Source organism: Ascaphus truei (genome assembly GCF_040206685.1).
Source record: "Ascaphus truei isolate aAscTru1 chromosome 20 unlocalized genomic scaffold, aAscTru1.hap1 SUPER_20_unloc_3, whole genome shotgun sequence".
Classification (NCBI taxonomy): Eukaryota; Metazoa; Chordata; class Amphibia; order Anura; family Ascaphidae; genus Ascaphus; species Ascaphus truei.
Window position 1 is genome coordinate 698,379 of NW_027453859.1, and position 23,882 is coordinate 722,260.

Here is a 23,882-nt window from a genome sequence, read left to right on the forward strand (position 1 = left end):
CTCCCGCCCTCGTCTCCCCCACGCAGACACACCGCTCCCGCCCTCGTCTCCAACGCAGACACCGCTCCCGCCCTCATCTCCCCCACGCAGACACTGCTCCCGCTCTCGTCTCCCCCACGCAGACACCGCTCCCGTCTCCCACACGCAGACACCGCTCCCGCTCTCGTCTCCCCCACGCAGACACCGCTCCCGCCCTCGTCTCCCCCACGCAGACACCGCTCCCGCCCTCGTCTCCCCCACGCAGACACCGCTCCCGCTCTCGTCTCCCCCACGCAGTCACCGCTCCCGTCTCCCCCATGCAGACACCGCTCCCGCCCCCGCCCCCGCAGACACCGCTCCCGCCCTCGTCTCCTCCACGCAGACACACCGCTCCCGCCCTCGTCTCCCACGCAGACACCGCTCCCGCCCTCATCTCCCCCACGCAGACACTGCTCCCGCTCTCGTCTCCCCCACGCAGACACCGCTCCCGTCTCCCACACGCAGACACCGCTCCCGCTCTCGTCTCCCCCACGCAGACACCGCTCCCGCCCTCGTCTCCCCCACGCAGACACCGCTCCCGCCCTCGTCTCCCCCACGCAGACACCGCTCCCGCTCTCGTCTCCCCCACGCAGTCACCGCTCCCGTCTCCCCCACGCAGACACCGCTCCCGCCCCCGCCGACACCGCTCCCTCGTCTCCTCCACGCAGACACACCGCTCCCGCCCTCGTCTCCCACGCAGACACCGCTCCCGCCCTCGTCTCCTCCACGCACACACCGCTCCCGCCCTCGTCTCCCACGCACACACCGCTCCCGCCCTCGTCTCCCACGCAGACACCGCTCCCGCCCTCATCTCCCCCATGCAGACACCGCTCCCTCTGCCCCTCTTACCAGTCTCTCCTCACTCTTTTGCTGTTTATCTCCTCCCCTCGGTCTACGTCGCACACGCTCCCATTAAACGCTCGGCCCCCATTCTCCAGCGGGATCTGGGAGGGGCTCCGTTTCCTCTTCCCATGTAGGGTGCTGGCATCCATGGTCTGTTCTCTCTCCGTGGACTCTGCGTGGCCCCTCTTGGCCCCATCTGCGCTGCTCCCCATGCACACCCTGTCTGTGCTAACATGCACAATTCCATTGCTGCTGTTCGCCCCATGTGACTCTCCTATGCTCATATATTTGTTACTCTCACCACTGCTCGCCACGAGAGACGCCTCAGTGTCAGCATGCGTGTTACTCTCACCACTGCTCGCCACGAGAGACGCCTCAGTGTCTGCATGCGTGTTACTCTCACCACTGCTCGCCACGAGAGACGCCTCAGTGTCTGCATGCGTGTTACTCTCACCACTGCTCGCCACGAGAGACGCCTCAGTGTCTGCATGCGTGTTACTCTCACCACTGCTCGCCACGAGAGACGCCTCAGTGTCTGCATGCGTGTTACTCTCACCACTGCTCGCCACGAGAGACGCCTCAGTGTCTGCATGCGTGTTACTCTCCCCATTGCTCCTCGGTTGTGATGAACCAGTGTCGTCTTGTGTGTCACCTTCCACGCTGCTTCCCACGTGTTGCACCCCCATGTTTACAAGTGGGTTACTCTCTCCGCTGCTCCCGACACCTGGTGCATCCGTGTCTACAAGTTGGTTACACTCTCCGCTGCTACCCACACGTGGCGCCTCCGTATCTACACGCATGTTACTTTCTCCGCTGCTACCCACACGTGTCGCCTCCGTATCTACAAGCATGTTACTTTCTCTGCTGCTACCCACACGTGGCGCCTCTGTATCTACACGCATGTTACTTTCTCCGCTGCTACCCACACGTGGCACCTCCGTATCTACAAGCATGTTACTTTCTCTGCTGCTACCCACACGTGGCGCCTCCGTATCTACAAGCATGTTACTGTCTCCACTGCTACCCACACGTGGCACCTCCGTATCTACAAGCATGTTACTTTCTCTGCTGCTACCCACACGTGGCGCCTCAGTATCTACAAGCATGTTACTTTCTCCGCTGCTACCCACACGTGGCGACTCAGTATCTACAAGCATGTTACTTTCTCCGCTGCTACCCACACGTGGAGCCACAGTATCTACAAGCATGTTACTTTCTCTGCTGCTACCCACACGTGGCGCCTCAGTATCTACAAGCATGTTACTTTCTCTGCTGCTACCCACACGTGGCGCCTCAGTATCTACAAGTATGTTACTCTCTGCGCTGCTCCCTACATGTAGCGTCTCATTGTCCACAAATGTGTTACTCTCTCCACTACTCCCCACATGTGGCACCTCCATGTCTGCATGTATGTTACTCTCTCCACTACTCCCCACATGTGGCACCTCCATGTATGCATGTATGTTACTCTCTCCAGTACTCCCCACATGTGGCACCTCCACGTTTGCACGCGGGGAACTCTCTCCACTGCTCCCCACGTGCGATGAATCGGTTTCAATCGGCATGTCATCTGTCAAACTGCTTTCCACGTGTGGCTCCTCCACTCCAGCCAGACTGTCCTCCCTGCCGCTGCTCCCCACGCCAGCCTGCGAGTCTCTCCCCACGTGCAGCCCCTCCACATCCTCCTGCGTGTCCCCTCCCACGCTGCTCCCCACGTGTGGCACCCCTGCTCCCTCCATGTCCCCTCCCGTGGTGCTCCACTCTGCTCCCTCCTGGGTGTCCTCGCAGTTACCCCCCACACGTGGCACTTCCGCGTGGCCCCCCTCAGAGCTGCTCCCCACGCGCTGCCTCTCGGTGTCCTCTTGCAACGCTCCCCCAGGCGGCTCTCCTCCGGCACCCTCCTCCCCTGCTGTCCCCCCGAGGGGCGGGACGGAGACGGGGGGCAGCTCCTGAGACGCGGGGCACGGCGTCAGGGGCCGGGACGGAGAATCCACGGGGAGCAGCTCCACCTCCAGCTCCAAGGTTGTGGTCGGGGTACCCTCGCCATCCGGCACAGGTGTGAGTGGCAGGGGAGTCCCCTGCTCCATGGGCTCCTCCCCTTCCTCCCGCCTCTCCCCTTCCTCCCGCCTCTCCCCCTCCTCCCCCGAGGAGCAGGGCCGAGGCTCAGCTGGGATCTCTATTCTCTGGTCTCCCTCGTTACCGTGGGGGGAGGGAAGTTCGTCTGGAGTAGGAAAGAGGGAAAGGAGAGGGGGGGGGGGGGGGAGGGGGAGAAGAGACACTGTTATTAAAGTGTTTGAGGTGGGGGGAGGGAGGGCTGGCGACATTCATGATTCTAGAACAGTGTTTTTCAAACAGGGTTCCTAGGAACCCGTGTGTCCCCGGCGTCCCCTAAAGGGTTACCGGCCATTTGTCAGGTCATTTTAAAATTGTACCAAATACAGAAGAATTTACAATGCATCTGATCTCAGACGCGCTAATAGAGAGGGTCGGGGTTCCTTACAATGCATCTGATCTCAGACGCGCTAATAGAGAGGGTCGGGGTTCCTTACAATGCATCTGATCTCGGACACGCTATTAGAGAGGGTTGGGGTTCCTTACAATGCATCTGATCTCAGACGTGCTATTAGAGAGGGTTGGGGTTCCTTACAATGCATGTGATCTCAGACGCGCTATTAGAGAGGGTTGGGTTTCCTTACAATGCATCTGATCTCAGACGCGCTATTAGAGAGGGTTGGGGTTCCTTACAATGCATCTGATCTCAGACACGCTATTAGAAAAGGGTTGCGGTTCCTTACAATGCATCTGATCTCAGACGCGCTATTAGAGAGGGTTGGGGTTCCTTACAATGCATCTGATCTCAGACGTGCTATTAGAGAGGGTTGGGTTTCCTTACAATGCATCTGATCTCAGACGCGCTATTAGAGAGGGTTGGGGTTCCTTACAATGCATCTGATCTCAGACACGCTATTAGAGAGGGTTGCGGTTCCTTACAATGCATCTGATCTCAGACGTGCTATTAGAGAGGGTCGGGGTTCCTTACAATGCATCTGATCTCAGACGCGCTAATAGAGAGGGTCGGGGTTCCTTACAATGCATCTGATCTCGGACACGCTATTAGAGAGGGTTGGGGTTCCTTACAATGCATCTGATCTCAGACGTGCTATTAGAGAGGGTTGGGGTTCCTTACAATGCATGTGATCTCAGACGCGCTATTAGAGAGGGTTGGGTTTCCTTACAATGCATCTGATCTCAGACGCGCTATTAGAGAGGGTTGGGTTTCCTTACAATGCATCTGATCTCAGACGCGCTATTAGAGAGGGTTGGGGTTCCTTACAATGCATCTGATCTCAGACGTGCTATTAGAGAGGGTTGGGGTTCCTTACAATGCATCTGATCTCAGACGTGCTATTAGAGAGGGTTGGGGATCCTTACAATGCATCTGATCTCAGACGCGCTATTAGAGAGGGTTGGGGTTCCTTACAATGCATCTGATCTCAGACACGCTATTAGAGAGGGTTGCGGTTCCTTACAATGCATGTGATCTCAGACGCGCTATTAGAGAGGGTTGGGATTCCTTACAATGCATCTGATCTCAGACGCGCTATTAGAGAGGGTTGGGGTTCCTTACAATGCATCTGATCTCAGACGTGCTATTAGAGAGGGTTGGGGTTCCTTACAATGCATGTGATCTCAGACGCGCTATTAGAGAGGGTTGGGGTTCCTTACAATGCATCTGATCCCGGACGTGCTATTAGAGAGGGTTGGGTTTCCTTACAATGCAGGTGATCTCAGACGCGCTATTAGAGAGGGTTGGGGTTCCTTACAATGCATCTGATCTCAGACGCGCTATTAGAGGGGGTTGGGGTTCCTTACAATGCATCTGATCTCAGACGCGCTATTAGAGAGGGTTGCGGTTCCTTACAATGCATCTGATCTCAGACGCGCTATTAGAGAGGGTCGGGGTTCCTTACAATGCATCTGATCTCAGACGCGCTAATAGAGAGGGTCGGGGTTCCTTACAATGCATCTGATCTCGGACACGCTATTAGAGAGGGTTGGGGTTCCTTACAATGCATCTGATCTCAGACGTGCTATTAGAGAGGGTTGGGGTTCCTTACAATGCATGTGATCTCAGACGCGCTATTAGAGAGGGTTGGGTTTCCTTACAATGCATCTGATCTCAGACGCGCTATTAGAGAGGGTTGGGGTTCCTTACAATGCATCTGATCTCAGACACGCTATTAGAGAGGGTTGCGGTTCCTTACAATGCATCTGATCTCAGACGCGCTATTAGAGAGGGTTGGGGTTCCTTACAATGCATCTGATCTCAGACACGCTATTAGAGAGGGTTGCGGTTCCTTACAATGCATGTGATCTCAGACGCGCTATTAGAGAGGGTTGGGATTCCTTACAATGCATCTGATCTCAGACGCGCTATTAGAGAGGGTTGGGGTTCCTTACAATGCATCTGATCTCAGACGTGCTATTAGAGAGGGTTGGGGTTCCTTACAATGCATGTGATCTCAGACGCGCTATTAGAGAGGGTTGGGGTTCCTTACAATGCATCTGATCCCGGACGTGCTATTAGAGAGGGTTGGGTTTCCTTACAATGCATGTGATCTCAGACGCGCTATTAGAGAGGGTTGGGGTTCCTTACAATGCATCTGATCTCAGACGCGCTATTAGAGGGGGTTGGGGTTCCTTACAATGCATCTGATCTCAGACGCGCTATTAGAGAGGGTTGCGGTTCCTTACAATGCATCTGATCTCAGACGCGCTATTAGAGAGGGTCGGGGTTCCTTACAATGCATCTGATCTCAGACGCGCTATTAGAGAGGGTTGGGGTTCCTTACAATGCATGTGATCTCAGACGCGCTATTAGAGGGGGTTGGGGTTCCTTACAATGCATCTGATCTCAGACGCGCTATTAGAGAGGGTTGCGGTTCCTTACAATGCATCTGATCTCAGAAGCGCTATTAGAGAGGGTTGGGGTTCCTTACAATGCATCTGATCTCAGACGCGCTATTAGAGAGGGTTGGGGTTCCTTACAATGTATCTGATCTCAGACGCGCTATTAGAGAGGGTTGGGGTTCCTTACAATGCATCTGATCTCAGACACGCTATTAGAGAGGGTTGGGGTTCCTTACAATGCATCTGATCTCAGACGCGCTATTAGAGAGGGTTGCGGTTCCTTACAATGCATCTGATCTCAGAAGCGCTATTAGAGAGGGTTGGGGTTCCTTACAATGCATCTGATCTCAGACGCGCTATTAGAGAGGGTTGGGGTTCCTTACAATGTATCTGATCTCAGACGCGCTATTAGAGAGGGTTGGGGTTCCTTACAATGCATCTGATCTCAGACGCGCTATTAGAGAGGGTTGGGGTTCCTTACAATGCATGTGATCCCGGACGCGCTATTAGAGAGGGTTGGGGTTCCTTACAATGCATCTGATCTCAGACGCGCTATTAGAGAGGGTTGGGGTTCCTTACAATGCATCTGATCTCGGACGCGCTATTAGAGAGGGTTGGGGTTCCTTACAATGCATCTGATCTCAGAAGCGCTATTAGAGAGGGTTGGGGTTCCTTACAATGCATCTGATCTCAGACACGCTATTAGAGAGGGTTGGGGTTCCTTACAATGCATCTGATCTCAGACGCGCTATTAGAGAGGGTTGGGGTTCCTTACAATGCATCTGATCTCAGAAGCGCTATTAGAGAGGGTTGGGGTTCCTTACAATGCATGTGATCTCAGACGCGCTATTAGAGAGGGTTGGGGTTCCTTACAATGCATCTGATCTCAGACGCGCTATTAGAGAGGGTTGGGGTTCCTTACAATGCATCTGATCTCAGACGCGCTATTAGAGAGGGTCGGGGTTCCTTACAATGCATCTGATCTCAGACGCGCTATTAGAGAGGGTTGGGGTTCCTTACAATGCATCTGATCTCAGAAGCGCTATTAGAGAGGGTTGGGGTTCCTTACAATGCATCTGATCTCAGACGCGCTATTAGAGAGGGTTGGGGTTCCTTACAATGCATCTGATCTGACGCGCTATTAGAGAGGGTTGGGGTTCCTTACAATGCATCTGATCCCGGACGCGCTATTAGAGAGGGTTGGGGTTCCTTACAATGCATGTGATCTCAGACGCGCTATTAGAGAGGGTTGGGGTTCCTTACAATGCATGTGATCTCAGACGCGCTATTAGAGAGGGTTGGGGTTCCTTACAATGCATCTGATCTCAGACACGCTATTAGAGAGGGTTGGGGTTCCTTACAATGCATCTGATCTCAGACGCGCTATTAGAGAGGGTTGCGGTTCCTTACAATGCATGTGATCTCAGACGCGCTATTAGAGAGGGTTGGGGTTCCTTACAATGCATCTGATCTCAGACGCGCTATTAGAGAGGGTTGCGGTTCCTTACAATGCATCTGATCTCAGAAGCGCTATTAGAGAGGGTTGGGGTTCCTTACAATGCATCTGATCTCAGACGCGCTATTAGAGAGGGTTGGGGTTCCTTACAATGCATCTGATCTCAGATAAGATATTAGAGAGGGTTGGGGTTCCTTACAATGTATCTGATCTCAGACGCGCTATTAGAGAGGGTTGGGGTTCCTTACAATGCATCTGATCTCAGACGCGCTATTAGAGAGGGTTGGGGTTCCTTACAATGCATGTGATCCCGGACGCGCTATTAGAGAGGGTTGGGGTTCCTTACAATGCATCTGATCTCAGACGCGCTATTAGAGAGGGTTGGGGTTCCTTACAATGCATCTGATCTCGGACGCGCTATTAGAGAGGGTTGGGGTTCCTTACAATGCATCTGATCTCAGAAGCGCTATTAGAGAGGGTTGGGGTTCCTTACAATGCATCTGATCTCAGACACGCTATTAGAGAGGGTTGGGGTTCCTTACAATGCATCTGATCTCAGACGCGCTATTAGAGAGGGTTGGGGTTCCTTACAATGCATCTGATCTCAGAAGCGCTATTAGAGAGGGTTGGGGTTCCTTACAATGCATGTGATCTCAGACGCGCTATTAGAGAGGGTTGGGGTTCCTTACAATGCATGTGATCTCAGACGCGCTATTAGAGAGGGTCGGGGTTCCTTACAATGCATCTGATCTCAGACGCGCTATTAGAGAGGGTCGGGGTTCCTTACAATGCATCTGATCTCAGACGCGCTATTAGAGAGGGTCGGGGTTCCTTACAATGCATCTGATCTCAGACGCGCTATTAGAGAGGGTTGGGGTTCCTTACAGTGCATCTGATCTCAGAAGCGCTATTAGAGAGGGTTGGGGTTCCTTACAATGCATCTGATCTCAGACGCGCTATTAGAGAGGGTTGGGGTTCCTTACAATGCATCTGATCTGACGCGCTATTAGAGAGGGTTGGGGTTCCTTACAATGCATCTGATCCCGGACGCGCTATTAGAGAGGGTTGGGGTTCCTTACAATGCATGTGATCTCAGACGCGCTATTAGAGAGGGTTGGGGTTCCTTACAATGCATCTGATCTCAGACGTGCTATTAGAGAGGGTTGGGGTTCCTTACAATGCATCTGATCTCAGACGCGCTATTAGAGAGGGTTGGGGTTCCTTACAATGCATCTGATCTCAGACGCGCTATTAGAGAGGGTTGGGGTTCCTTACAATGCATCTGATCTCGGACGCGCTATTAGAGAGGGTTGGGGTTCCTTACAATGCATCTGATCTCAGACGCGCTATTAGAGAGGGTTGGGGTTCCTTACAATGCATCTGATCTCGGACGCGCTATTAGAGAGGGTTGGGGTTCTTCATAATTTCACGTAGGGTTCCTTAACCAAAAAAAGGTTGGAAACCCTGCCCTAGAAGAATCTAACCCAAGTCTGATCTCTCCTTCACCGTCACTCTAATCCCTCCGCCTCCCTACCATCCCCTCAATGTCCGTCTGATCCCCCCTCCTCCTCCGTCTGATCCCCCCTCCTCCTCCGTCTGATCCCCCCTCCTCCTCCGTCTGATCCCCCCTCCTCCTCCGTCTGATCCCCCCTCCTCCTCCGTCTGATCCCCCCTCCTCCTCCGTCTGATCCCCCCTCCTCCTCCGTCTGATCCCCCCTCCTCCTCCGTCTGATCCCCCCTCCTCCTCCGTCTGATCCCCCCTCCTCCTCCGTCTGATCCCCCCTCCTCCTCCGTCTGATCCCCCCTCCTCCTCCGTCTGATCCCCCCTCCTCCTCCGTCTGATCCCCCCTCCTCCTCCGTCTGATCCCCCCTCCTCCTCCGTCTGATCCCCCCTCCTCCTCCGTCTGATCCCCCCTCCTCCTCCGTCTGATCCCCCCTCCTCCTCCGTCTGATCCCCCCTCCTCCTCCGTCTGATCCCCCCTCCTCCTCCGTCTGATCCCCCCTCCACCTCCCTACCATCCCCTAAATGTCAGTCTGATCCCTCCTATTTCCTCCCTCTCTTACCTCCCCTGTCCTCCTCCTCCTCCTCCTCCTCCTCCTCCTCCTCTCCATCAGATATTTGTTGACACTGCTTCAGCTCCTCCTCAATGTCCGTCTCTGATTCATCCTCCTCCTCCTCCTCTTCCGACGACGACTCTTCCTCGGTCTCCTGGGCTGCCGGGGAGGCCGGGGTCTCTCTACTTCCGGATGGGGAGGCCTGTGGGGGGAGAAGTGCTCCGTGTTTAATGTATCCGTGCCTCCACCTGGAAGCAGCGACATAATACCAAGCGTCCCACGGGGCTTCTGGGACCAGACGTCCCACTGGTAAGGGGCGGCCCAAGTATACCTGGTTACGAGTAACCCCAGGTGTTAGAGGGCCGGGCCTGTATATAGCTGGCTACGAGTCCCCAGGTGTTAGAGGGACGGGCCTGTATATACCTGGCTACGAGTCCCCAGGTGTTAGAGGGCCGGGCCTGTATATACCTGGCTACGAGTCCCCAGGTGTTAGAGGGCCAGACTGTATATACCTGGCTACGAGTCCCCAGGTGTTAGAGGGCCGGGCTTGTATATACCTGGCTACGAGTCCCCAGGTGGCAGAGGGGCGGCCCAAGTATACCTGGCTACGAGTAACCCCAGGTGTTAGAGGGCCGGGCCTGTATATACCTGGCTACGAGTCCCCAGGTGTTAGAGGGCCAGGCTGTATATACCTGGCTACGAGTCCCCTGGTGTTAGAGGGCCGGGCTGTATATACCTGGCTACGAGTCCCCAGGTGTTAGAGGGCCGGGCCTGTATATACCTGGCTACGAGTCCCCAGGTGTTAGAGGGCCGGGCTGTATATACCTGGCTATGAGTCCCCAGGTGTTAGAGGGCCGGGCCTGTATATACCTGGCTACGAGGCTCCAGGTGTTAGAGGGCCGGGCCTGTATATACCTGGCTACGAGTCCCCAGGTGTTAGAGGGCCGGGCTTGTATATACCTAGCTACGAGTAACCCCAGGTGTTAGAGGGCCGGGCTTGTATATACCTGGCTACGAGTCCCCAGGTGGTAGAGGGGCGGCCCAAGTATACATGGCTACGAGTAACCCCAGGTGTTAGAGGGCCGGGCCTGTATATACCTGGCTACGAGTCCCCAGGTGTTAGAGGGCCGGGCTTGTATATACCTGGCTACGAGTCCCCAGGTGTTAGAGGGCCGGGCCTGTATATACCTGGCTACGAGTCCCCAGGTGTTAGAGGGCCGGGCCTGTATATACCTGGCTACGAGTCCCCAGGTGTTAGAGGGCCGGGCCTGTATATACCTGGCTACGAGTCCCCAGGTGTTAGAAGGCCGCGCCTGTATATACCTGGCTACGAGTCCCCAGGTGTGAGAGGGCCGAGCCTGTATATACCTGGCTACGAGTCCCCAGGTGTTAGAGGGCCGGGCCTGTATATACCTGGCTATATATTCGGAGTACCTGTCCCTTCTTGGAGCTGCTGGGTATCTCCCGGTCCTTCTTCTTTTTCATCCTGTCCTCCTCCTCCCCCTCGTCCTGCAGCGTTGCGTACTTCCTGATGACATCATCGAGATGAGCCACTGCCGTGTTGCGGTTCTCCCGCAGGTTCCGCGATAACGAAGAGCTCTGGTTAGCTGGGTCGTTACCTGGGGGGGGGCGGGGGGAGAAGGTATCACACCGGGATCTGTACAGCAGCCCCCCGTTATCCTAATGCATCAATGCACCCCCTCCCCCCACTACTGATCATAGAGACCATCACTCACCCGGCTTGTACCCGTCTGTCAGGTGGCAGCCGAAATTATACACCATGTCCAGGTGCCTCCTTTCCTGTAGCCGGTTCCCCAGCTCCCGGAAGGCATCTTGCGCCATCCCTTGCATCTGCTTGCGCTCCAGTCCCAGGCTGTGCCGCTCGCTGGCCTTCTGGATCACCCGCAGCACGTCCCCGTAGTCGGGGAACCCGTCCCGGCTCCCGTTGATGAACTTCTCCAGCCGGCGGTTGACCTCCGGATAACGAGTGCCTCGGTAGGGTATCCTCTGCTCTATCACCCGCCCGGTCAGGCTTGGGCAGTCTTTGAGCTGGCACAGCTTCTGGAAGATGCGCAGGAGCTTGCGCTTCAGCCGGGCCTCCTGTATGTACGCGGAGTCCTCGTCCGTCAGCTCCTCCAGGCTCAGCTCCTTCTCCTGCAGCCTCTGGATCTCCCGCGCGTAGATGCGGAGAAGGTTCTCCAGGTACCGAATCTGTCGCTTGGATCCAGTTTTCCTCACTGGCTCCTCCTCTTCTCTCTCTTCATCCTCCTCCTCCTCCTCTTTGTCCTCCTCCCCACCCCTCTCCTGGGCGTTGGTAGGGGGGTGGGAGGACGGCTGGAGGGAGAGCTTGCGTTTCTGGGAGTTGGCCTTCAGCGAGGTGCACAGCTCGTTGATGTAGACGTAGACCTTGGAGGGCTTGCCCTGCACCCGGGTCAGGCAGCGGCCCAGGATGTTGCGGTACTCGGTCGAGCACAGGAAAGACGGGCTGGACTTGGACAGGCGCCCCCGCAGGAAGGAGATGACCTCCGGGTGCTCCACGGTAAGGCGGGAGCAGAAATCCACAAACTGAGTGGGGGAGAGAGAAGGAGAGTGTGAGAGACCACGGCGAAGTGGGCGGGGAGCAACAGCGAAGAGGGCAGGGGGAGACAGAGGGGAGGAAAGACACACTGGAGACAGATCATGGTAGAGCGCTCTCACCTCCTCAAACAGCCTGGTGTTCTCTGCACTCAATGAGACTACCCTACCCTGGCTCTCTCCTCCTCCCTTCCTCCCTTTGGCCAGTGGTGGGGGCTGCTGAAGTTTGGCCACCTGCTGGGGGGATCTAGCCGTTGGGGGCTCTTGCTGAGGGGATCTAGCCGTTGGGGGCTCTTGCTGAGGGGATCTAGCCGTTGGGGGCTCTTGCTGAGGGGATCTAGCCGTTGGGGGCTCTTGCTGAGGGGATCTAGCCGTTGGGGGCTCTTGCTGAGGGGATCTAGCCGTTGGGGGCTCTTGCTTGGGGGATCTGGCTGTTGGGGGCTCTTGCTGGGGGGATCTGGTCATTGGGGGCTCTTGCATGGGGGTTCTGGCTGCCGGGGGCGCTCGCATGGAAGTTCTGGTCACTGAGAACTTTTGCAGTGGAGTTCTGGCTGCCGGATACTTCTGCAGCGGGGTTCTGGCCGCCGGGGTCTTTTGCAGTTGGGTTCTGGCCGCCGGGTTCTTTTGCAGTTGGGTTCTGGACGCCGGGGAGTTTTGCAGTTGGGTTCTGGCCACCGGGGAGTTTTGCAGTTGGGTTCTGGCCCATGGGTGCTTTTGCAGGGGGGTTCTGGCCCATGGGTGCTTTTGCAGAGAGGTTCTGGCCACTGTGGTTCGCACCTCCTCTTCCTCATCGTCGTCATCTAGGATTATGATGTCATCCATATGTGCCATCTGACGCCCAAGGGGCAGGAACTCACGGACCAAGAAACAGGTGGGTAAGCATTGCAGGACGGGGCCCCCCGAAAACCAGAGCTTACCTATCACAAAAGATAGAGACGTGGGGTGAGACCGAGGTATATATGAACACGCGCTGTGTGTATATAACACGGTATCATACAGAGAGGCACATATAGACCAGCATGCAAGTTAATAACTAGGTGTTACAAAGGTACATATAGACCTGAGCGCGAGTATATGATGAGGTGTCACGCGGGAACATATAGACCAGAGAGAGCATGTCTACTGAGGTGTCAGTTACATATAGACCCACCTGCGAATTTATAACTAGGTGTCAAACAGGTACATATAGACCAGCATGCAAGTTTATAACTAGGTGTACAAAGGTACATATAAACCTGAGTTTATAACTAGGTATCAGCCAGGCACATAAAGGCCCAAGAGCAAGTTTATAACCAGTTGTCACACAGGTACATATAGACCCGAGAAGGAGTTTATAACTACGTATCACACAGGTACATATAGACCTGAGAGTGAGTATATAACTAGGTATCACATTGGTACATATAGAGCTGAGAGCGAGTTTATAACTAGGTGTCATACAGGTACGTATAGACACGAGAGCGAGTTAATAACTAGGTGTCATACAGGTACATATAGTCCTGAGAGCTAGTTTATAACTATAACACGGGTACATATAGACACGAGAGCGAGTTTATAACTAGGTGTCATACAGGTACATATAGACCTGAGAGCGAGTTTATAACTAGGTGTCACATAGGTACATATAGACAGGAGAGCGAGTTTATAACTAGGTATCAGCCAGGCACATATAGACCCAAGAGCGAGAGTGAGTATATAACTAGGTATCACACGGGTACATATAGACACGAGAGCGAGTTTATAACTAGGTGTCACACAGGTACATATAGAGCTGAGAGCAAGTTTATAACTATGTATCACAAGGGTACATATAGACACGAGAGCGAGTTTATAACTAGGTGTCACATAGGTACATATAGACAGGAGAGCGAGTTTATAACTAGGTGTCACAGGTACATATAGACCTGAGAGCAATTTTATAACTAGGTGTCACACGTACATATAGACCTGAGAGCGAGTTTATAACTAGGTGTCACACAGGTACATATAGACACGAGAGCGAGTTTATACCTAGGTGTCATACAGGTACATATAGACACGAGAGCGAGTTTATAACTAGGTGTCATACAGGTAAATATAGGCACGAGAGCGAGTTTATAACTAGGTGTCACACAGGTACATATAGACCTGAGAACCAGTTTATAATTAGGTGTCACACAGGTACATATAGACCTGAGAACAAGTTTATAACTAGGTGTCACACAGGTACATATAGACACGAGAGCGAGTTTATCACTAGGTGTCACACAGGTACATATAGACCTGAGAGCGAGTTTATAACTATAACACGGGTACATATAGACACGAGCGAGTTTATAACTAGGTACCACACGGGTACATATAGACCCTAGAACGAGTTTATAACTAGGTGTCTCACAGGTACATAAAGACCTGAGAACGAGTTTATAACTATGTATCACAAGGGTACATATAGACACGAGAGCGCGTTTATAACTAGGTGTCACACAGGTACATATAGACACGAGAGCGAGTTCATAATGAGGTGTCATACAGGTAACATATAGACATGAGAGTGAGTTTATAACTATAACACGGGTACATATAGAAATGAGAGCGAGTTTATAACTAGGTGTCACACAGGTACATATAGAACCGAGAGCGAGTTTATAATCATTTATCACAAGGGTACATATAGACCAGAGAGCGAGTTTATAACTAGGTGTCACAAAGGTACATATAGACACGAGAGCGAGTTTCTAACTAGGTGTCACACATGTACATATAGACTCGAAAGCGAGTTTATAACTAGGTGTCACACAGGTACATATAGACACGAGAGCGCGTTTATAACTAGGTGTCACACAGGTACATATAGACTCAAAAGCGAGTTCATAACTAGGTGTCATACAGGTACATATAGACCTGAGAGCGAGTTTATAACTATCACAAGGGTACATATAGACACGAGAGCGAGTTTATAACTAGGTGTAACTGAGGTACATATAGACCTGAGAACGATTTATAACTAGGTGTCACCGAGGTACATATATATCTGAGGTATAGTGTTGTATATGCCGAGTATATAGATGTGTACAGGGTATATAGTATACTATATACATTGTTACTAGTATGGTATATGTAGGGTATATATGTATATAGATAAACAGTGCTGTATGTACATTGTAAATAGGTACATAGTGTGATATATGCAGGGTATGGCGTGGAATATAATGGGTATATAGGTGCATAGAGTGGTGTATATACAGGATAAATAGGTCCAATGTGTGGTAGGCTGTATATAAAGGGTATATCAGTGTATAGTGTGGTATTTGAATGTATATAGGGTATGTAGGTACACAGTGCAGTTTATAGGTATTTACGGGGTACATGGGTATACAGGGCATATGGGTCACACGGGGTATACACAGGGTGCGTGGGGACACGAGGTGTAAATACAGGGTGCGTAGGGACACAGAAGGGTATATACACAGGGTGCGTGGGGATGTATCACACAGGTACATATACACCCGAGAGCGATTTTATAACTAGGTGTCACACAGGTACATATAGACCTGAGAACGAGTTTATAACTATGTATCACAAGGGTACATATAGACACGAGAGCGCGTTTATAACTAGGTGTCACACCGGTACATATAGAAACGAGAGCGAGTTCATAATGAGGTGTCATACAGGTACATATAGACATGAGAGAGAGTTTATAACCATAACACGAGTACATATAGACCAGAGAGCGAGTTTATAACAAGGTGTCACAGGTACATATAGACCTGAGAGCAATTTTATAACTAGGTGTCACACAGGTACATATAGACCTGAGAGCAATTTTATAACTAGGTGTCACACAGGTACATATAGACCTGAGAGCGAGTTTATAACTAGGTGTCACACAGGTACATATAGACCTGAGAACGAGTTTATAACTAGGTGTCACACAGGTACATATAGACCTGAGAGCGAGTTTATAACTATAACACAGGTACATATAGACACGAGAGCGAGTTTATAACTAGGTACCACACGGGTACATATAGACCCTAGAACGAGTTTATAACTAGGTGTCACACAGGTACATATAGACCTGAGAACGAGTTTATAACTATGTATCACAAGGGTACATATAGACACGAGAGCGCGTTTATAACTAGGTGTCACACAGGTACATATAGACACGAGAGCGAGTTCATAATGAGGTATCATACAGGTACGTATAGACATGAGAGCGAGTTTATAACTAGGTGTCACACAGGTACATAAGGACCCGAGAGCGAGTTTATAACCATTTATCACAAGGGTACATATAGACCCGAGAGCGAGTTTATAACTAGGTGTCACACAAGTACATATAGACCTGAGAGCGAGTTTATAACTAGGTGTCACACAGGTACATATAGACCTGAGAACGAGTTTATAACTAGGTGTCACACAGGTACATATAGACACGAGAGCGAGTTTATCACTAGGTGTCACACAGGTACATATAGACCTGAGAGCGAGTTTATAACTATAACACAGGTACATATAGACACGAGAGCGAGTTTATAACTAGGTACCACACGGGTACATATAGACCCTAGAACGAGTTTATAACTAGGTGTCACACAGGTACATATAGACCTGAGAACGAGTTTATAACTATGTATAACAAGGGTACATATAGACACGAGAGCGCGTTTATAACTAGGTGTCACACAGGTACATATAGACACGAGAGCGAGTTCATAATGAGGTATCATACAGGTACGTATAGACATGAGAGCGAGTTTATAACTAGGTGTCACACAGGTACATAAGGACCCGAGAGCGAGTTTATAACCATTTATCACAAGGGTACATATAGACCAGAGAGCGAGTTTATAACTAGGTGTCACACAGGTACATATAGACCTGAGAGCAATTTTATAACTAGGTGTCACACAGGTACATATAGACCTGAGAGCGAGTTTATAACTAGGTGTCACACAGGTACATATAGACACGAGAGCGAGTTTATACCTAGGTGTCATACAGGTACATATAGACACGAGAGCGAGTTTATAACTAGGTGTCATACAGGTACATATAGGCACGAGAGCGAGTTTATAACTAGGTGTCACACAGGTACATATAGACCTGAGAACCAGTTTATAATTAGGTGTCACACATGTACATATAGACCTGAGAACAAGTTTATAACTAGGTGTCACACAGGTACATATAGACACGAGAGCGAGTTTATCACTAGGTGTCACACAGGTACATATAGACCTGAGAGAGAGTTTATAACTATAACACGGGTACATATAGACACGAGAGCGAGTTTATAACTAGGTACCACACGGGTACATATAGACCCTAGAACGAGTTTATAACTACGTGTCACACAGGTACATATAGACCTGAGAACGAGTTTATAACTATGTATCACAAGGGTACATATAGACACGAGAGCACGTTTATAACTAGGTGTCCCACAGGTACATATAGACAGGAGAGCGAGTTCATAATGAGGTGTCATAAAGGTAACATATAGACATGAGAGCGAGTTTATAACTATAACACGGGTACATATAGACATGAGAGCGAGTTTATAACTAGGTGTCACACAGGTACATATAGAACCGAGAGCGAGTTTATAACCATTTATCACAAGGGTACATATAGACCAGAGAGCGAGTTTATAACTAGGTGTCACACAGGTACATATAGACCTGAGTGCGAGTTTATAACTAGGTGTCACACAGGTACATATAGACCTGAGAACGAGTTTATAACTAGGTGTCACACATGTACATATAGACACGAGAGCGAGTTTCTAACTAGGTGTCACACAGGTACATATAGACATGAGAGCGAGTTTATACCTCGGTGTCATACAGGTACATATAGACACGAGAGCGAGTTTATAACTAGGTGTCATACAGGTACATATAGGCACGAGATCGAGTTTATAACTAGGTGTCACACAGGTACATATAGACCCTAGAACGAGTTTATAACTAGGTGTCACACAGGTACATATAGACCTGAGAGCGAATTTATAACTATCACACGGGTACATATAGACACGAGAGCGAGTTTATAACTAGGTGTAACTGAGGTACATATAGACCTGAGAACGATTTATAACTAGGTGTCACCGAGGTACATATATATCCGAGGTACAGTGTTGTATATGCCGAGTATATAGATGTGTACAGGGTATATAGTATACTATATACAGTGTTACTAGTATGGTATATGTAGGGTATGTATGTATATAAACAGTGCTGTATGTACATTGTAAATAGGTATATAGTGTGATATATGCAGGGTATGGCGTGGAATATAATGGGTATATAGGTGTATAGAGTGGTGTATATACAGGATAAATAGGTCCAATGTGTGGTAGGCTGTATATAAAGGGTATATCAGTGTATAGTGTGGTATATGAATGTATACAGGGTATGTAGGTACATAGTGTAGTTTATAGGTATATACGGGGTACATGGGTATACAGGGCATATGGGTCACACGGGGTATATACAGGGTGCGTGGGGACACAAGGTGTAAATACAGGGTGCGTAGGAACACAGAAGGGTATATACACAGGGTGCGTGGGGATGTATCACACAGGTACATAGACCCGAGAGCGATTTTATAACTAGGTGTCACACTGGTACATATAGACCTGAGAGCGAGTTTATAACTAGGTGTCACACAGGTACATATAGACACGAGAGTGAGTTCATAACGAGGTGTCATACAGGTACATAGACATGAGAGCGAGTTTATTACTATAACACGGGTACATATAGACATGAGAGCGAGTTTATAACTAGGTGTCACACAGGTACATATAGACCCGAGAGCGAGTTTATAACTAGGTGTCACACAGGTACATATAGACACGAGAGCGAGTTTATAACTAGGTGTCACACAGGTACATATAGACACGAGAGCGAGTTTATAACTAGGTGTCATACAGGTACATAGAGCAAGAGAGCGAGTTTATAACTAGGTGTCGCACAGGTACATATAGACACGAGAGCGAGTTTATCACTAGGTATCACACGGGTACATATAGACATGAGAGCGATTTTATAACTTGGTGTCACAGGTACATATAGACCCGAGAGCGATTTTATAACTAGGTGTCACACAGGTACATATAGACCTGAGAGCGAGTTTATAACTAGGTGTCACACAGGTACATATAGACCTGAGAACGAGTTTATAACTAGGTGTCACACATGTACATATAGACACGAGAGCGAGTTTATACCTAGGTGTCATACAGGTACATATAGACACGAGAGCGAGTTTATAACTAGGTGTCACACAGGCACATATAGACACGAGAGCGAGTTTATAACTAGGTGTCACACAGGTACATATAGACACGAGAGCGAGTTTATCACTAGGTATCACACGGGTACATATAGACCCGAGAACGAGTTTATAACTAGGTGTCATAAAGGTACATATAGACCTGAGAGCGAGTTTATAACTATAACACGGGTACATATAGACCCGATAGCGAGTTTATAACTAGGTGTCACACAGGTACATATAGACACGAGAGCGAGTTTATAACTAGGTGTCACACAGGTACATATAGACACGAGAGCGAGTTTATCACTAGGTATCACACGGGTACATATAGACCCGAGAACGAGTTTATAACTAGGTGTCATAAAGGTACATATAGACCTGAGAGCGAGTTTATAACTATAACACGGGTACATATAGACCCGATAGCGAGTTTATAAATAGGTGTCACAGGTACATATAGACACGAGAGCGAGTTTATCACTAGGTATCACACGGGTACATATAGACACAAGAGTGAGTTTATAACTAGGTGTCATACAGGTACATATAGACCTGAGAGCGAGTTTACAACTATCACTCGGGTACATATAGGCACGAGAGTGGGTTTATAACTAGGTGTCACCGAGGTACATATATATCCGAGGTATAGTGTTGTATATGCCGAGTATATAGATGTGTACAGGGTATATAGTGTACTATATACAGTGTTACTAGTACGGTATATATGTATATAGGTTCTTACGTGGTATATAGATAAACAGTGCTGTATGTACATTGTAAATAGGTAAATAGTGTGATATATGCAGGGTATGGCGTGGCATATAATGGGTATATAGGTGCATAGAGTGGTGTATATACAGGATAAATAGATACAATGTGTGGTAGGTTCTATATAAAGGGTATATCAGTGTATAGTGTGGTATATGAATGTATACAGGGTATGTAGGTACACAGTGCAGTTTATAGGTATATACGGGGTACATGGGTACACAGGGCATATGGGTCACATGGGGTATATAAAGGGTGCGTGGGGACACGGGGTGTATATACAGGGTGCGTGGGGACACAAGGGTATATACACAGGGTGCGTGGGGACCCAGGGGGTATGTACAGAGTGTGGGAGGGACACAGGGGATATAAACAGGGTGAATGGGGGGACAGAGCGCGGTATATACAGGGTGTGGGGGGTGACAGAGCGCGGTATATACATGTTGTGGGGGGTGACAGAGCGCGGTATATACATGTTGTGGGGGGTGACAGAGCGCGGTATATACAGGGTGTGGGGGGTGACAGAGCGCGGTATATACAGGGTGTGGGGGGTGACAGGGCGCGGTATATACAGGGTGTGGGGGGGACAGAGCGCGGTATATACAGGGTGAGTGGTGGGGACAGCGCGGTATATACAGGGTGAGTGGTGGGGACAGCGCGGTATATACAGGGTGAGTGGTGGGGACAGAGCGGTATATACAGGGTGAGTGGTGGGGACAGAGCGGTATATACAGGGTGAGTGGTGGGGACAGAGCGGTATATACAGGGTGAGTGGGGGGACAGAGCGGTATATACAGGGTGAGTGGTGAGGACAGAGCGGTATATACAGGGTGAGTGGTGGGGACAGAGCGGTATATACAGGGTGAGTGGTGGGGACAGAGCGATATATACAGGGTGTGGGGGACACACAGCAGTATATACAGGGTGTGGGGGACACACAGCAGTATATACAGGGTGTGGGGGGGACACAGCAGTATATACAGGGTGTGGGGGGGACACAGCAGTATATACAGGGTGTGGGGGGGACACAGCAGTATATACAGGGTGTGGGGGGGACAGCAGTATATACAGGGTGTGGGGGGGACACAGCAGTATATACAGGGTGTGGGGGGGACACAGCAGTATATACAGGGTGTGGGGGGGACACAGCAGTATATACAGGGTGTGGGGGGGACACAGCAGTATATACAGGGTGTGGGGGGGACACAGCAGTATATACAGGGTGTGGGGGGGACACAGCAGTATATACAGGGTGTGGGGGGGACACAGCAGTATATACAGGGTGTGGGGGGGACACAGCAGTATATACAGGGTGGGGGGGGGGCACAGCAGTATATACAGGGTGTGGGGGGGACAGCAGTATATACAGGGTGTGGGGGGGACAGCAGTATATACAGGGTGTGGGGGGACAGCAGTATATACAGGGTGTGGGGGGACAGCAGTATATACAGGGTGTGGGGGGGACAGCAGTATATACAGGGTGTGGGGGGGACAGAGCAGTATATACAGGGTGTGGGGGGGACAGAGCAGTATATACAGGGTGTGGCGGGGACACAGCAGTATATACAGGGTGAGTGGGGGGACACAGCAATATATACAGGATAAGTGGGGGGGACACAGCAGTATATACAGGGTGTGGGGACAGCAGTATATACAGGGTGTGGGGGACACAGCAGTATATACAGGGTGTGGGGGGGACAGCAGTATATACAGGGTGTGGGGGGGACTGCAGTATATACAGGGTGTGGGGGGGGACAGCAGTATATACAGGGTGTGGGGGGGACACAGCAGTATATACAGGGTGTGGGGGGGACACAGCAGTATATACAGGGTGTGGGGGGGACACAGCAGTATATACAGGGTGTGGGGGGGACACAGCAGTATATACAGGGTGTGGGGGGGACACAGCAGTATATACAGGGTGTGGGGGACACAGCAGTATATACAGGGTGTGGGGGACACACAGCAGTATATACAGGGTGTGGGGGACACACAGCAGTATATACAGGGTGTGGAGGGGACAGCAGTATATACAGGGTGTGGGGGGACACAGCAGTATATACAGGGTGTGGGGGGGACACAGCAGTATATACAGGGTGTGGGGGGGACACAGCAGTATATACAGGGTGTGGGGGGGACAGCAGTATATACAGGGTGTGGGGGGGACAGCAGTATATACAGGGTGTGGGGGGGACAGCAGTATATACAGGGTGTGGGGGGGGGACAGCAGTATATACAGGGTGTGGGGGGGGGACAGCAGTATATACAGGGTGTGGGGGGGGGACAGCAGTATATACAGGGTGTGGGGGGGGACAGCAGTATATACAGGGTGTGGGGGGGACAGCAGTATATACAGGGTGTGGGGGGGACAGCAGTATATACAGGGTGTGGGGGAGACAGTAGTATATACAGGGTATGGGGGGGACAGCAGTATATAGAGGGTGTGGGGGAAAGCAGTATATACAGGGTGTGGGGGGGGGACAGAGCAGTATATACAGGATGTGGGGTGGAAAGCAGTATATATAGGGTGTGGGGGGGACAGCAGTATATACAGGGTGTGAGGGGGACAGCAGTATATACAGGGTGTGGGGGGGACAGCAGTATAGACAGGGTGTGGGGGGGACAGCAGTATATACAGGGTGTGGGGGGACAGCAGTATATACAGGGTGTGGGGGGGACAGAGCAGTATATACAGGGTGTGGGGGGGACAGCATTATATACAGGGTGTGGGGGGACACAGCAATATATACAGGGTGTGGGGGGGACAGCAGTATATACAGGGTGTGGGGGGGACAGCAGTATATACAGGGTGTGGGGGGGACAGCAGTATATACAGGGTGTGGGGGGGACACAGCAGTATATACAGGGTGGGGGGGACAGCAGTATATACAGGGTGTGGGGGGACAGCAGTATATACAGGGTGTGGGGTGACACAGCAATATATACAGGGTGTGGGGGGGACACAGCAATATATACAGGGTGTGGGGGGGACACAGCAATATATACAGGGTGTGGGGGGGACACAGCAATATATACAGGGTGTGGGGGGACAGCAGTATATACAGGGTGTGGGGGGGACAGCAGTATATACAGGGGGTGGGGGGGGGGAAAGCAGTATATACAGGGTATGGGGGGGACACAGCAGTATATACAGGGTGTGGGGGGACTGAGCAGTATATACAGGGTTTGGGGGGGACAGAGCAGTATATACAGGGTGTGGGGGGGACAGAGCAGTATATACAGGGTGTGGGGGGGACAGAGCAGTATATACAGGGTGTGGGGGGACAGAGCGGTATATACAGGGTGTGGGGGGGGACAGAGCAGTATATACTGGGTGTGGGGGGGACAGAGCAGTATATACAGGGTTTGGGGGGGACAGAGCAGTATATACAGGGTGAGTGGGGGGACACAGAGGGGGTATATACACAGTGTGAGTGGGGGACAGGGGGTATATACTGTACAGGGTGAGTGGGGGAACAAGTGCGGAATATACAGGGTAAATGGGGGGACAGAGCGGTATATACAGGGTGAGTGGGGGGGACAGAGCGGTATATACAGGGTGAGTTGGGGGAACAGAGCGGTATGAACAGGGTGAGTGGTGGGGGGGGCAGAGCGGTATACACGGGACAGATACACATTACCGCTCTATATATCGCCTCTCGCTTCCTCGCGCTCCGTCACCAACAGCACTCCTCCGGTTCCGGTTCCGTCAGGCTAGTCTAGTGACGTCACTTCCTGTTCCGGGAGGGGGGTCACAGCGCGCGGTCCCGTCGTGAGTGCAGGGGAAGGGGGAGGAACCTGTGTGAGGTAAAGGGGGAGGAGCCTGTGTGAGGTAGAGGGGGAGGAGCCTGTGTGAGGTAAAGGGGGAGGAGCCTGTGTGAGGTAAAGGGGGAGGAGCCGGTGTGAGGTAAAGGGGGAGGAGTCTAGTGTGCCTGTAAAGGGGGAGGAGCCTGTGTGCGGTGAAAAGGGGAGGAGCCGGTGT

General features: G+C 51.2%; 1 protein-coding gene across 1 annotated transcript; it reads right to left on the bottom strand.

The window, feature by feature from the left end:
* Positions 1-840: 840 nt before the first annotated feature.
* Positions 841-23,688, bottom strand: DAXX (death domain associated protein). Its single transcript, XM_075580951.1, has 6 exons — positions 23,542-23,688; positions 11,981-12,774; positions 11,020-11,848; positions 10,718-10,902; positions 9,293-9,485; positions 841-3,082 (listed from the first exon to the last, which is right to left on the bottom strand). The coding sequence occupies exons 2-6, from the start codon at positions 12,686-12,688 to the stop codon at positions 864-866; spliced, it is 4,134 nt and encodes a 1,377-aa protein (XP_075437066.1). The 5' UTR covers positions 12,689-12,774; positions 23,542-23,688; the 3' UTR covers positions 841-863.
* Between the last annotated feature and the right edge of the window lie 194 nt (positions 23,689-23,882).